This window comes from Erinaceus europaeus, chromosome 9 (assembly GCF_950295315.1).
Source record: "Erinaceus europaeus chromosome 9, mEriEur2.1, whole genome shotgun sequence".
In the NCBI taxonomy this organism is placed as follows: domain Eukaryota; kingdom Metazoa; phylum Chordata; class Mammalia; order Eulipotyphla; family Erinaceidae; genus Erinaceus; species Erinaceus europaeus.
Window position 1 is genome coordinate 123,129,498 of NC_080170.1, and position 14,088 is coordinate 123,143,585.

At 48.1% G+C, this 14,088-nt stretch overlaps 1 protein-coding gene across 1 annotated transcript in view; it reads left to right on the forward strand.

Annotated features, from left to right (window-relative positions):
- Nucleotides 1-380: 380 nt before the first annotated feature.
- TTC3 (tetratricopeptide repeat domain 3) overlaps nt 381-14,088 on the forward strand; it is a 115,031-nt gene continuing 101,323 nt past the window's right edge. The window contains exons 1-5 of the mRNA XM_060198688.1: nt 381-503; nt 8,599-8,741; nt 8,996-9,038; nt 9,901-10,051; nt 10,958-11,042. Of these exons, the coding sequence (XP_060054671.1) occupies nt 401-503; nt 8,599-8,741; nt 8,996-9,038; nt 9,901-10,051; nt 10,958-11,042 (525 nt within the window). The 5' untranslated portion in view covers nt 381-400. The remainder of the gene's footprint in view (nt 504-8,598; nt 8,742-8,995; nt 9,039-9,900; nt 10,052-10,957; nt 11,043-14,088) is intronic.

The window sequence follows — 14,088 nt, forward strand, 5'->3', positions numbered from 1 at the left end:
ACGTGCTGGGGGGGCTGGCGCGGTGGGGGGCTGGCGCGCAGCTGGGGGGGTTGACGTGCTGGGGGGGCTGACGTGCTGGGGGGGCTGGCGCGCAGCTGGGCGGGGGTTGGCGGAGGACGGGCGCTAGGTGGGGGGCTGGCGCACAGCTGGGGTGTTGACGTGCTGGGAGGGGCTGGCGCGCAGCTGGGCGGGGGTTGGCGCAGGACGGGCGCTAGGTGGGGGGCTGGCGCACAGCTGGGGTGTTGACGTGCTGGTGGGGACTGGCGCGCAGCTGGGCGTGGGCCTGGCGCAGGACGGGAGCGAGGTGGGGGGCTTGCGCGCAGCTGGCCGGGGGGCGGCCGGGTGGGGGGTGGCGCGCAGCCCACCCTGTTTCCCAGGTTGAGCCCAAGGGGCCTCCGGGATGCAGTCCGCTCCACCAGGTGACGTGTATCATCATTCTGTCAGATTCGCTCCAGGTCCCTCTCCAGCCAGCTTCCCCTCCTGCGAGGCAGCGCCCTGCTCAGGTTTGTGTTGCCATGGTCCTTTCCAGACCCCCGAGAAGCCAGGTGCGCTCTCGTGCAGGTCTTGTTAGATTTGAACGGTGTTAAACGGTATGTATTGACTTCACTGTTATTTTGCGGCTTGCTTGTCTGCACTCAGCATTGCCTCTTTGTGAGTTAGGTCTGAACATAATGGGAGACGATGACTTTCATTTAATTATTCGGGGGGGGGGGGTCCGCACAAGCTAACGAGCGTCTACAATCCCACCGTGTAAAGAGTTATCCATTTCCCTATGGGTGGACTTGAATTTGCTGCTGGCAGCAACACCCAGGACACTTGCTGGGTGGTGGAATATGTTGAACCCAGGCCACAGAAGCTCTCTGAGCGGTCATGCTGCTTTTCACTCTCCCTGATCCTGGGCAAGATGGAGTGGTCCTGCCGTCCTTGCTAATGCTCTGATGTCTGACTGACTTTTGCTTCTCCACCACCAGCTCCTGCTAACCTCACTGCCCGGCTCTGGTGCCGGGTCAGCGCCTGGGTTTGGCTGGCAGCTCAGCCTCTTTCCATTTGGTCCTCATGTGATCAGTTGCAGCAAACTTGAATTTCGCACCTGGGGCAGTTCTTCTGGTATAGATAAAGGTTCATTTCGTGTACTCTGCCTGTCTCATGGCAGGTGAGAGGATGTCATGAAAATGCTTAAAAAAATGCTTTAAAAAAACCTTTTCCTCCCAGCCCAAGGTAATAATTAGACACATCTGGATGTATGTACTTCATGTGCAGGTTGGGAGCTGAGGAGACACCTGCAAGCTACCACTTATCCAGGAAGCAAAATAATTGTGCTCCTCTGCTAGTCTGGACAGTGTGTTTGTTACTTGCTTCCTGAAAACCGTACTATTGGGTGTGTGTATTATCTATCTCTGGGCAGTCAAAAAAAAAAGCGTAGAATTATTTGTCACTTCCTTCCTTTACTGTTCAGATTCTAGGAGTCACGGAGTACAGCTCTGTCGTTGGTTTTCACTGCTGAGCGACAGATACGTAATGCAGAGGAAATATTCTCTGCTCATGTGCCTGCCGGCTGTTGCTTGGTTTTGCTATCGGGAAGACTTTTATACAGATTTCCAGTACACAGTTGGAAGGAATTAATTTTCACAGTGGGGTCTGTGACACCCCCCCCCCCGAAAGTTAGGAAGATTTTTTTCTGAGGAGTAATGACCACAAGTGACATTTGTCAGTCACTTTGTGTTCCACTGTGAGTATACGCCTCCCCAGCATCGTCAGTACTTCGGGCCTGCGGTAGGAGCGGTCTCCTGCCTTACCCTGCCCTTCTGTGCAGGACTTAATGTTAAGAACGGCTCTTGGTTCATCCACAGGACGTCGCAGGGGGGAGAGGGGAAAACCCCACCAAAGACAAAGGGGGACTTAAAGACAGACTGTTTATGTTCGGGAGAACCCCGGCTCGGGCTGCCCCTGGGTCCTCTTGCTGGCCTACCTTGCCTGTGGTGCGGGCACTCTTGGCAATGCCACTGTCTAGTCATTTGGGGTCAGGCTGCTTGTCATTTAAACCTATCCTGTGCGTTCTGTTTTAAAATGTCAACCACGGTACTGCAGAAATTCATTCTGCAAGTGATTTGTACTTAACAATTTCTAGATGCCATGTTGAGACGTGCAGGTACGTGACATCTCAGCACTATTTTCTGATTGGTTGTGAGCAAAAGCTGGGAATGCCACTGTGGTAAGCAAGCTACCGAGCGGACATCCGGGCTCGGGGATGGACGTTCAGCTTCACCACACGCCAGATTGTCTTCTGACATGGTTGTATCAGCTTGTATTTTGACCAGTGGTTTTGTTGATTTCTATACTTGAATCACCAGCGGGGGAGACATAACAGGCCCGTGTCTCTTACGTCTGTCACAGTCATCAGACAGTTGTGGGTGGAGTGTTCTCGTGGCTGTCATCTGTTTTCTTCGGAGTTGGAACATCTGCCACTGTTTATGGACCATTGGTGTTTCTCAGTGTGAAGTGTCTCATCGTGTCTTTTGCCTGTTTTAAAACTAATGAACTGGGAACACCGATTCCATGCCCTGTAGCTATTTTTCCAGACTGTATCTGTTAAGATATTTATGAGAGGGTGTCCAAGCTCTTACACCAGACATGCAATGCAGGGGGTCCAGCTTGAGACCTCATGTTCCGAGGTCGGCACTTGACTTAAAGCACCACCTCCCGGACCTCTGTGTCCTATCTGTCCGGCTGTGTTTTGGCAGACCCAAATTCTGCTTTGAATGTCGCCAATGAGACACTTCCCTCATCCTGGACTTACAAAGACGTATTCTCCTGTGTTTCTTTTTAGAAGTTTTAAAATGGCTTGTCTCATCCTTACATCCGTCATCTGTCTGAATTGGCTTGTGCGGTCGTCTTTCCCCTCCCGTGTGGGGGCACTGGTCCCTGTGCCAGGTGCCACACTGCCCCCTGCCTGCCAGCTCGAGTGTGCTTGTGTCTGTTTCTGCTTCATCCTGCTTCATCCTGCTTTGCCCGCACGCTCTCTGTGTTGATGCCGTACGGTCATAATGAGAAGCGCTACAGCTCTGTCTTGATGTCTGAATGTACTTGAGTCTCAGCTGCTCCCGCACCTTTCTTCTCGTTTTAAGAACCAGCTTATCACGTGACTGGAAACACCCTTTGGGAATTAATTGGAATTGATTGAATCGGTTTGGGGGAGAATTGAAATCTTTACGATTTTGAACCCTCCTATCTGAAATCATGGTATGTATTTTCGTTTATTCCAGTTTTGAATGTCTTTAATAAAGCTCTGTGCCTTTTCCCTGTGTAGATCTTCCATGTCTGAACCCTTGGCGCTAGTGTTTCTGTTAGTTGCTGTGACTGTTATAAATGATACTTGTGACAGAATCTGTTATTTTGTTTCATCATTAGTAAACAGAAACTTACTAGACTTTGGAATATTGTTCTTTAGCCATCTACTTCATAAACTTTGCAAATTCTGACGCATTTCCTATCATTTCTTTGGTTTTCTATGTGGTTGTGCGATTTACAGACAGTGACAGTTTGGGTTCTTGAGTTCTCTTCCCTCTTAGTTTTTCTCTTTTTTTTAAATATATTTTTATTTATTATTTACTCCCTTTTGTTGCCTTTGTTGTTTTATTGTAGTTATGATTGATGTCGTTGTTGTTGGATAGGACAGAGAGAAATGGAGAGAGGAGGGGCAGACAGAGAGGGGAGAGAAAGACAGACACCTGCAGACCTGCTTCACCACCTGGGAAGCGACTCCCCTGCAGGTGGGGAGCCGGGGTTCGAACCAGGATCCTTTCACCGGTCCTTGCTCTTTGTGCCACGTGCGCTTAACCTGCTGCGCTACCGCCCGACTCCCAGTTTTTCTTGTCTTAATGTGCTGGCACACTTTTATTCTGTGTCCAATGGACATGACTGTGTTAGTCATTAGAAGTGACTATAGTGGGTGTATGTGTCTTTGTTCTGATTTATTTTATTAATTTTTTAACCTAGAGACAGAGAGGCAGAGACAGAAAGTGAAAGAGACCCCAGCACCCCAGGTTCCTTCAGTCGGGGGCTGGACTCTGGGTGACGTGCATGGCAGAGATGGCTCTATCCAAGTAAGCCCTTCCTTCCTGAGTTTCCAGGGCCTATTTCTGCATTAAAATTGTTCACTTGGGGGCCGAGCCAGGTAGAGTACACACATTCAAGCGCCTGGTCCCCACCTGCAGGGGAGCTTTGTGAGCAGTGACGCAGTGCTGCAGGTGTCTCTCTCCTCTTTTCCAGCCCCTGTCAACTTGTCTGTCTCTATCCCCTCCCCCAAATCGGGAGACAGCATGATAGTTCTGCAAAATACTTGCATGCCTGAAGCTCTGAAGTTCCAGGTTCAGTTCCCAGCATCACCAAAAGCCTGGGCTGAGCAAGAGACCTCTTTCCCATTCATTGTCTTCTATTTATTTCTCTCATTCAATAAAAAGAATATAAAAAAAAGAAAAGAAGAAGAGGGGAAAAAAAGATCCTGAGAGTGGTAGACTCATTCATATTATAGGCACCAAGTTCCAGTGAGTGCTAACCCCAGTGGCAATAAAAAAATCAAAAAGATAATTCATGCAAAGACCCAGGCTCAAGTCCCTGGCCCCTGCCTGTAGGTGGAAAGCTTCCTGAGCAGTAGGACTGAGGGTGTCTCGCCTTCTCTTTGTCTCTCTCCCTCAGCTCTCTGTCTTTCACCCTCCATCAATGGAAGAAAGCTGCTGCTGGCAGTAGTGTGCGTCCACCAAGCCCAAGGGCGACCTTGGTGGCGAAAAGAAAAAGTTTCTGAAGAGTTTGTAGTTACCCTTTGTCCAGTTAGGGAAGCCTTTGGTGTCGCGTGTGTGCTTTTGTGTATTTAAAAAATTTTTAAAAATATTTATTTATTCCCTTTTGTTGCCCTTGTTTTATTATTGTAGTTATTATTGATGTTGTTGGATAGGACAGAGAGAAATAGAGAGAGGAGGGGAAGACAGAGAGGGGGAGAGAAAGACAGACACCTACAGACCTGCTTCACCACCTGTGAAGCGACTCCCCTGCAGGTGGGGAGCCGGGATCCTTACGCTGGTCCTTACGCTTTGCGCCACCTGCCCTTAACCCACTGTGTTACCGCCCAGCTCCCAACATTTGTGTATTTCTGGAGAAAATCCTGTGGCTTTTCTCATTAATCAGGAATGAGTTCCAACTACATTTTTTTATATTTATTTATTTTCCCTTTTGTTGCCCTTGTTGTTTTAACATTGTTGTGGTTATTGATGTCGTTTTTGTTGGATAGGACAGAGAGAAATGGAGAGAGGAGGGGAAGACGGGGGGAGAGAAAGACAGACACCCTGCAGACCTGCTTCACCGCTTATGAAGCAACTTCCCTGCAGGTGGGGAGCCGGGGGCTGGAACCGGGATCCTAAGCATAAGCTGGTCTTTGCGCTTTGCTCCACGTGTGCTTAACCCGCTGCACCACTGCCCGACTCCCCCAATTACATGTTTTAAAAATGTTCTTTTCTCATACATTCTTTGTTGAGATAAACCCAAGTTAGCCTTTCAGTTTTCTAAAAAAATTGTGTGGTGCCTGAGTCTTGTCCACGTATGATTCCTCCATTTGCAGGAAACGAACTAAATACATAACGGGGAGAGAGGTGCGTACAGCACAGCCAGTGTCTTCGGAGTGACCTTTAAAGATGCCGTTACTGTGTGTCTCTGGGTTTTAGAAGTGAGTCAAAGTCTCTGGTGGTCACCGTAGTTTTTATCTGGACTTATTTTTTACTTAATCCTCATTTTTGAAAGAATTTCGATGGGTGTAGGGTTCTGGCTTGACAGTTCGTTTTTTCCTGTTAGTGTGGTAAGGGTTTTATTTTCCTGATGCTCGTGTAGTCTGCTGTCCATTTCATTGTCTTCTTTAGAGAAAACCATTTATTTTCTTTTAATTACATTGCGTTTTCTGTGTTTGGCCATTTTACTTTTTAGGCTAAATAGAGTCCACTATTCATTTGTCCTGTTCTGAATGTGTGGGTTTCCTCATTTCAGAGTTTGTCTTTCACAAGGTGTAGAAGATTCTGAGCCCTGTGTCACAAAAAATAGTGTCTCAGGGCTGGGCAGTGCTGCATCTAGCTGAGTGCACGTGACCATGAGTAAGGACCCAGGTTCAGGCCCCCGGCCCCCACCTGCAGGTTGAAAGCCTCCCAAGTGGTGAAGCAGTGCTGCAGGTGTCTGTCTCCCTCCCTCCCTCATTCCTTCCCTTCTTCCCTCTCTAGCCTCTCTTCTCAATTTCTCTGCATCTATCCAGTAAACAAATACATAAGATACTTAATAAATAAATAAATAAAAACCAAATCATATTAAGTCACTAGTAAAAAAAAAAATTTTTTTAATGTAACAGAGATAATGTCTGTCTGATCTCTTCTGGAAATCAGACTGGATATGTGCATCCATCCGGCTCTTCCCGGTGACCTTTCATCTCTCGTCCTCTTCACTCCCTGTGCCTGTTAGTGTTCGCAGTGAGGGTCACTTCCTCAGACACATCTCCTCGCCCGTCAGCTCTCTCCTCAGCTGTGCTTGTGAGGCTGCCCTGCAGGTGGGGACTGCAGTGTGTGTGCTCTACCCTGTGTGCCACTACCCGGCCCTAGGTTTACTTGACATTTAGAAATTACATTTCTGATTTCTGAATGTTCTACTTTCTCCTTGATTTTTTTTTTTTTCTAGACAAAAGTTGTTTTACAGTCTTGTGAGGTTTGTTCATGTTTTGAATTCCTGGGTGTTATATTTGAGAAGGATCGGCAGACTTCACTGAGGTGTCTGTGGAGTGAGGCTCCGGTGGCACGAGCAGTGGGCACGGCCTCCGCCATGTGGCACAGGGGGGCTGCAGACAGAAGCAGGGGCTGCCGCCCGCAGGGGCTTCGTGCTGGGTAGGGAGTTGAGACTCACTCTGAAGAGGCAGGGAAGCTGGCATGTGCTTTGTGGCAGCAAAATGTCAGGTCGCTGCTAGAGGATGCCAAGTCAGATTGGGATAGCCAGGTGGCATGTGGCACAAAGACCTGGTAGCGCACAGCAAGGAGAAAACTGAATTTCATGTCTCTGTTTTTGAGCGGAAGGCTCAGTCTCACCTGCGGCCCTGGGCCCCCGTGATGCTCAGTAGCACTTGACAGGGAGGGGCCGCTGGGAGTCCCGGCTCTCGCCCGGCCTGGGAAGGTGGGGAGCCCTTCCGCCTCTTGCTCGTTGTAGCTCAGTGTGAGGCCAGCTCCAGTGCTTGTAGCTGAGCACCTCCAGTTCTGTAACAGGACTGTACCATGTGCGGAAAACGTCCTTGCACATCAGAGCTGAGGCAGGTATCACAGGTGTTCTCACTGAGGCCAAGGCAGGCCGGTAACAGTGAAATACAAGCAGATGAAAACAGATGGGATATGATGGCTGGGAATGGCAGGAATCGTGGGGCAGCCTTCCGGACACAGTGTGCCGACCTGGGTCCAGTGGGGAAGGCCACCCCAGAGAGCTAGTACGGACCAGAGAGAGTGAGTTTTGGTTGGAGAAGAACCCACGGAGGAGAGGTCAAAGGAAGAGATGGGGGGGGGGGGAGGGCAGGCAGGCCAGCAGGTCCAGCTGGAAAGTGCTGTTGGCCATTGCTGGTGAAGGTAGACCTTTTAGCCAGAAGACCCCAGATAGTGGGCTCCCAGACGCTCACAGCACTGATGGTCACGGCGTTTCCTGTAGGTGCTGGGTGTGCCGACTCCCCAGCCCCACGTAGGGTAGGGTGCCACAGAGGTGAAGTGAGCTGCTCAGGATCTCACATACTCAGAGACACAAGAGAGCCAGGTTCCAGCCCAGGACGTCGGTTGCAGAGCCTTCCTGCTCCCATCCATGATGCCACATGGCGTCTCTGATGAAAGCGGAATGGCCAGCACAAGTGCTCGGCGCCGGGCACTTGGCACGGGGTGTGGCGTTGCTGAGCTCTGCCTGACAGCGTGAGCCAGTGGCCAGTGTGACATCGGCACGGCCAGCCCGGGGTGTGAGCGGATGCTGGGCGGAGTGTGGGCGGTGACACAGCTCCCAGTTCCGTGTCTATACACGGAAACTTCTCGAGACAAATGATTTGCCACCAGACGTGAGGTGCCAAGATGCCGTATCTGTCTGTGTTTTCCGTTCTTATTCCATCTTTGGGAGTTAGACTGTGCTCTCTGAGAATATTGCTCATCTAGAATGAACCAGCTTCCAGATGTTGTTGAGCCCCCGTGTCTTGTAGAAATACTGTGATGGGAAGCAGGCTTCCTCAGTGGCGCACCTGGTTGAACACACACAGTGCCATGCACAAACACCTGAGTTCAGAGCCCGGGTCCCCAGCTGCAGGTGCCTCTCTGTCTCCCTCTTTGCTCCCCACCCCCCTTCCCTGTCAACTTCTCTCTGTCCCTTATAAATCAGATCAAGTGCAGTAAGGGTTGTGTCAGGTAGCAGCTACGTAGCCTTCATGTCATTGAGAAATGCCCGTGTCATTACCCTAGTGCTGGCCCTAGCTTCCTCTCCCCGTTACCACCAGCACCGTCACCACCACCTTTGGCATGCCACGCGCTCCCATTCCTGACCTGGTCTGTGCTCTCTCCTCAGGGTGGGACACCATGGGCGATTTGGCCCTGGCAGAATGCACTGCCCCAGATTACAGCTCGCTAGAAGACTGCCCTTATGCGGATGATTGTGTCTTCGTGTCTGATGATTACGTTCATGTGACTCAACTTTTCTGTGATGGAGTGGTAAGTAGACTCGCTCCTTTCTGTTTGCCTTAGGCACTGTGTCACTGAGCTACGATTGTCGTGTGACATGCTGATTCAGGTGGGCTGACAGCCATTCGATACATGTATGTATTGCTACATGGTCTCGGCAGGTCCTAACATCCATTGGCGTACATAGCTATACATCTTCTTTGTATGTGATGAAGAATTTTTAGACTTCTGACAAGGTTTTTTGATTTAGACCTGTTTCAATAAGGATTTTTTTCCCCCCTTAGGGTATGCAGTATAAAGATTATATCCAAAGTGAGAGAAACTTAGGTGAGTACACTGATACTTAAGCTTCTTGAAAGATTACCAAGGGAGCTTCATCTATTCACATAAAAATAGCAAACTTATGTGGTCCGGGAGGTGGCACAGTGGATAAAACATTGGACTCTCAAGCATGAGGTCTTGGGTTCAGTCCCTGGCAGCACATGCACCAGAGAGATGTCTGGTTCTTTCTCTCTCCTCCTTTCTCATCAGTCAATAAATAAACTCTTTAAAAAATTGCATGTCTTTAAAAAAAATTGTCCCATATTTCATCAAAGTAAGAGACTGGGGTAGGTGGGAGGAGGGTTCAGGTACTGGAATATGAAGGCAGAGGACCTAGTGGGGGCTGTATAGTTACGTGGAAAACTGGGAAGTGTTGTGCATGCACACACTATTGTATTTACTCTTGATGTAAAACATTCATCCCCCAGTAAAGAAATTTTTAAAAAAAGTCCTTTTGCTAGTAAAACCACCAACCTGTTGCTAAAAACAGTTTGAGCTAACACTTAACTATTAACAAAAGGTGAAGATACTCATCCATTCGACCTGCCAACGCCCATGTTCAGCGGGGAAGCAATTACAGAAGCCAGACCTCCCACCTTCTGCATCCCACAATGACCCTGGGTCCCTACTCCCAGAGGGATAGAGAATGGGAAAGCTGTCAGGGAAGGGATGGGATCCGGAGTTCTTGGGGTGGAAATTGTGTGGAGTTGTACCCGTCTCATCCTATGGTCTTGTTAATATTTCCATTTTATAGATAAAAAATTTTTTAAAAAGATACTCATTCACTAATCTCTTTTCCATATCTGCATGTTGCTTCCTTCCAAAATGAGGCACATAGTATTAATTTGAAACTTTTTTTTTAATGAAGAATTTGACATCTGCAGTATGTGGTGCACAAAGCCAATTTCGGTCCTGCAAGATTACTGTGACGCCATTAAAATCCGGATCTTCTGGCCTCTTCTGTTTCAACACCAGCACAGTTCTATCATATCTCGGCTGCACCCCTGTGTGGAAGCCGCGTAAGCTGCTGCATGTTACTCGTTTTGTGTGAATGGTGGTGAGCATGTCACCTGGGTTCTGAGCAGTGTCAGCTGTGAGGGCAAGCTTCTGTCTCCCCCTCATAAACTACACCAGGGCGGAAAATGCTGATACCTGGGGTTGGTATGAGTGAGCGTTCATGTAACATTGTAATGAATGGAATGCTACAGACACAGGACAGAGTAGATACTTGTGGGGAAACGCCTGTCTTGTTCGTAAATGTCAGTGTAGTTGAATAGAAGAGAAGAAAGTTGTAGAATTTTGGCTACTCTGCAATTGAAAATAATAGTATTGTATTACTTGGATGGAACTAGAGGTGGTTATGCTAAGTGAGAGAAGTGAACGAAAACACTGTTTTCATCTCCATGTGTAGTCTAGATAACTAATGCAAACACACTTTAAAAAAAAACCTGTGTCTTAGACTCAAAAAGATGTGGTATTTTGCTCACGTAATAACCCATGTTAGAAATCATGAACTAAGGGAATCAGATGGTGGCATAGCAGGTTGAGCGCATGTGGTGCAAAGCGCAGGGATCGGCGTAAGGATCCAGGTTCGAGCCCCCGGCTCCCCACCTGCAGGGGAGTCGCTTCACAGGCGGTGAAGCAGGTCTGCAGGTGTCTGTCTTTCTCTCCCCCTCTCTGTCTTCCCCTCCTCTCTCCATTTCTCTCTGTCCTATCCAACAACGACATCAATAACCACAACAATGTTAAACAAGGGCAACAAAAGGGAAAATAAATTTAAAAATATATATAAAAGAAATCATGAACTAGAGAACTACATTTCTTTCTAGGTGATTTAAATTGAGGTGTAATATACAGCTAAGTGTAGACTTCACTGAGTTTTTATATAGGTGAACCTAATCTTTTAAAATATATTTCTCTTTTAGTTCTCATGCTTCTGAGATAAGTTTGAAAAAATTGCATTATCTGGAGTTGATGGAAGACATTGTGGATTTGGCAAAGAAAGTTGTGGTGGGTAATAAACGCATTTTTCTCCCGTCTTCTGCTTAAGGAATATAAATGACTTGTCTGGTGTCAGGCTGGAGCCTGTAATGGTCAGCTGGTGGTGGTTTAGTTTTGGTTGACCTGACATGATTGTCCTGTAGAATTGGTGAGTGCATCTGAGAGGTCACCAAGATGGCTTCTGACAGGACCTACACCCACTACTGCCCCTCACAAAACTATTCAAGTGGGAATTTGTCACAGATCACAGTGAGCTGCTCGTGGTCCATAGAAACTTTGCGATTGTAGCTTCCGAAAGTGACAACTGTCTCAGGTCACAGTCACCATCACCACACCAGAGTTTTCTTTCTTTCTTTCTGAGTAATAAGCCTTTTTACATCACATTTGGGGAAATTGCCTTACACTGCATGAAGGATTTTGGCATGAGTGAGACCTGGGTTTGGTCTCTTGACACCTCAGAAAGTGACAGAACAGTGCTCTGGTTTCCTCCTCAGTTAAAAAGTAAAATTAGCACCTCTTCCTAGCTGACCAGCTGGGTGACTGGCGGGGCCTTCCCCAGGTGAGTCCAACAGCTTCAGGTAAGTGACCCCGCCATACACAGCAGGGTGCTCACCCTGAAGAAAACACACCCAGTACAGACCACTGCCACGCAGCAGACACTGTGAGGAGACAGAAGACATTGTTCTTCACTTTCACCAAGAGGTCAAGACAAAAGCCCTAAAAATGTTCCAAATATACACGAGCACTTGAGCAAATTAGTTCTCAGCTAATTCTAGTAACTCAGAAAGTATGTAGAGGCCAGAAGAAGACAGGAAGACTTCTCCAGACTGAACGAAGAAAAAATAGACACACACCAAGGTGTATCATAGTTAAAGTGACAAAAAATAAGGCGAAGAAAGGATATTTGTAGCGTGCTCAGTGAGGAAGACGTGTGACCAAAGTTGCTGTTCCCTGCTAGACTTGCCTTCAGACTAGACGGACGGACTAAGTGCTTCTCGGACGAGCACCCGCTGAAGGGATTCATCACCACTAGACCCACTCTATGAGAAGTTCTAAATGCGGGGTCGGGCGTAGCACAGCAGGTTAAGCGCACATGGCACAAAGCGCAAGGACCGGCATAAGGATCCCGGTTGGAGTCCCCAGCTCCCCACCTGCAGGGGGTCGCATCACAAGCGGCGAAGCAGGTCTGTAGGTGTCTATCTTTCTCTCCCCCTCTCTGTCTTCCCCTCCTCTCTCCATTTCTCTCTGTCCTACCCAACAACAATGATATCAATGACAAGAATAATAATAACCACAACAACGATCAAAAAAACAAGGGCAACAAGAGGGAAATAAAAATAGCTTCCGGGGGGAGTCGGGTTGTAGCGCAGCGGGTTAAGCGCAGGTGGTGCAAAGCACAAGGACCGGCATAAGGATCCCGGTTCGAACCCCGGCTCCCCACCTACAGGGGAGTCGACTCACAGGCGGTGAAGCAGGTCTGCAGGTGTCTGTCTTTCTCTCCCCCTCTCTGTCTTCCCCTCCTCTCTCCATTTCTCTCTGTCCTATCCAGCAACGACAACAACAATGATAACTACAACAATAAAACAACAAGGGCAACAAAAGGGAATAAATAAATAAATATTAATAAATAAATAAATAACTAGCTTCCGGGAGCAGTGGATTGATGGTGCAGGCACCGAGCAGTAATCCTGGAGGAGGCAAAAAAAAGAAAAGAAAACAGAGGGGGGTCGGGCGGTAGCGCAGCGGGTTAAGTGCACGTGGTGCAAGGCACAAGGACCGCCGTAAGGATCCCGGTTTGAACCCCAGCTCCCCACCTGCAGGGGTGTCACTTCACAGGCGGTGAAGCAGGTCTGCAGGTGTCTGTCTTTCTCTCCCCCTCTCCGTCTTCCCCTCCTCTCTCCATTTCTCTCTGTCCTAACAATGACAACATCAGTAACAAGAAGAAGAATAACTACAAGAATAAAAAAAAAAAAGGGCAATAAAAGGGAAAATAAAATATAAAAAAGAAAAAAGTGTAAAATGAAATTGAGCTCATCAGTAAGGGAAATAACAGCAGGAGTAAACCAGGGCGCTGCATCAAACCGAAAAGCTTCACGACCAAGGGCTCCACCTTGGTGGGAGAAAATAATTACGTACCATACGTTAGGTGAAAAAAGACTGACAAGTAAGATGCATCATGAACTTACAGTGGGGAGAAGATCTAAGCAGACTGTGCACCAAAGAAGATATTTAGATGGCCAGCAGGCAGATGAAGAAATACCCAAAGGTCACTGACTATCAGACGCAAAGCAAAGTAACAGGGAGATAGCACCCCGCCCCGTTGGGATGGCCGGTATCCCAGAGGACAGAAAGCAGTGCTGGAGCATGCTGAGAGCAGGGAACTCCTTGGCACTGTGGCTGGGATGCTCATTGGGTTAACGGCGAATAGTCTGGAGAGTCCACAAAGCCTTAAAAATGTAGCTTCTCTGATCCTGGCAATTTCACTAACGGAGATGTATCCAAAGAACACAAATAAAACATCTGAAGACATGTACGCACGTCTGTGTGTGTGGCCGTGCGTTTTGTAAAGGCCCAAGTAGCACAGCTTTCACTCCCAACATGGACGGGAGTAGAAGTCAATCATGTGAATGAAGTAAGTCAGGAGAAGGACGAGTACTGGATGATTTTCATCGTAGCTGGGACCTAAAAACCAAAGCAAGGGGTAGATAAGAGGGTGAGCATCGATGGACTGTGGTCACTTAGCAGACTCGGATTCGGGGACATGGAGGACGGTACTATGGGGCGTTGGGGACCAAAGGCCCTGGAGTGGACATGGGGCTGGTTTGGAGGTGGGTGAGGTATACTGATACCTGTCTTGTGGAAATGGGTCTTGTGACAGCAGCCCGAAGGGAAGTGATAATCAGTGCTAGAAAAAAACACTCCACCAAGTGGGGTTATTGAAACTTAAAAGTATTAGCTTATGATCTACATAATGAATTGTATAATGTATGATTCATAAGTTTTATAATATATGTCAAATAAATGATTGAGATTAAAACCGTATCTTTCCTCAACT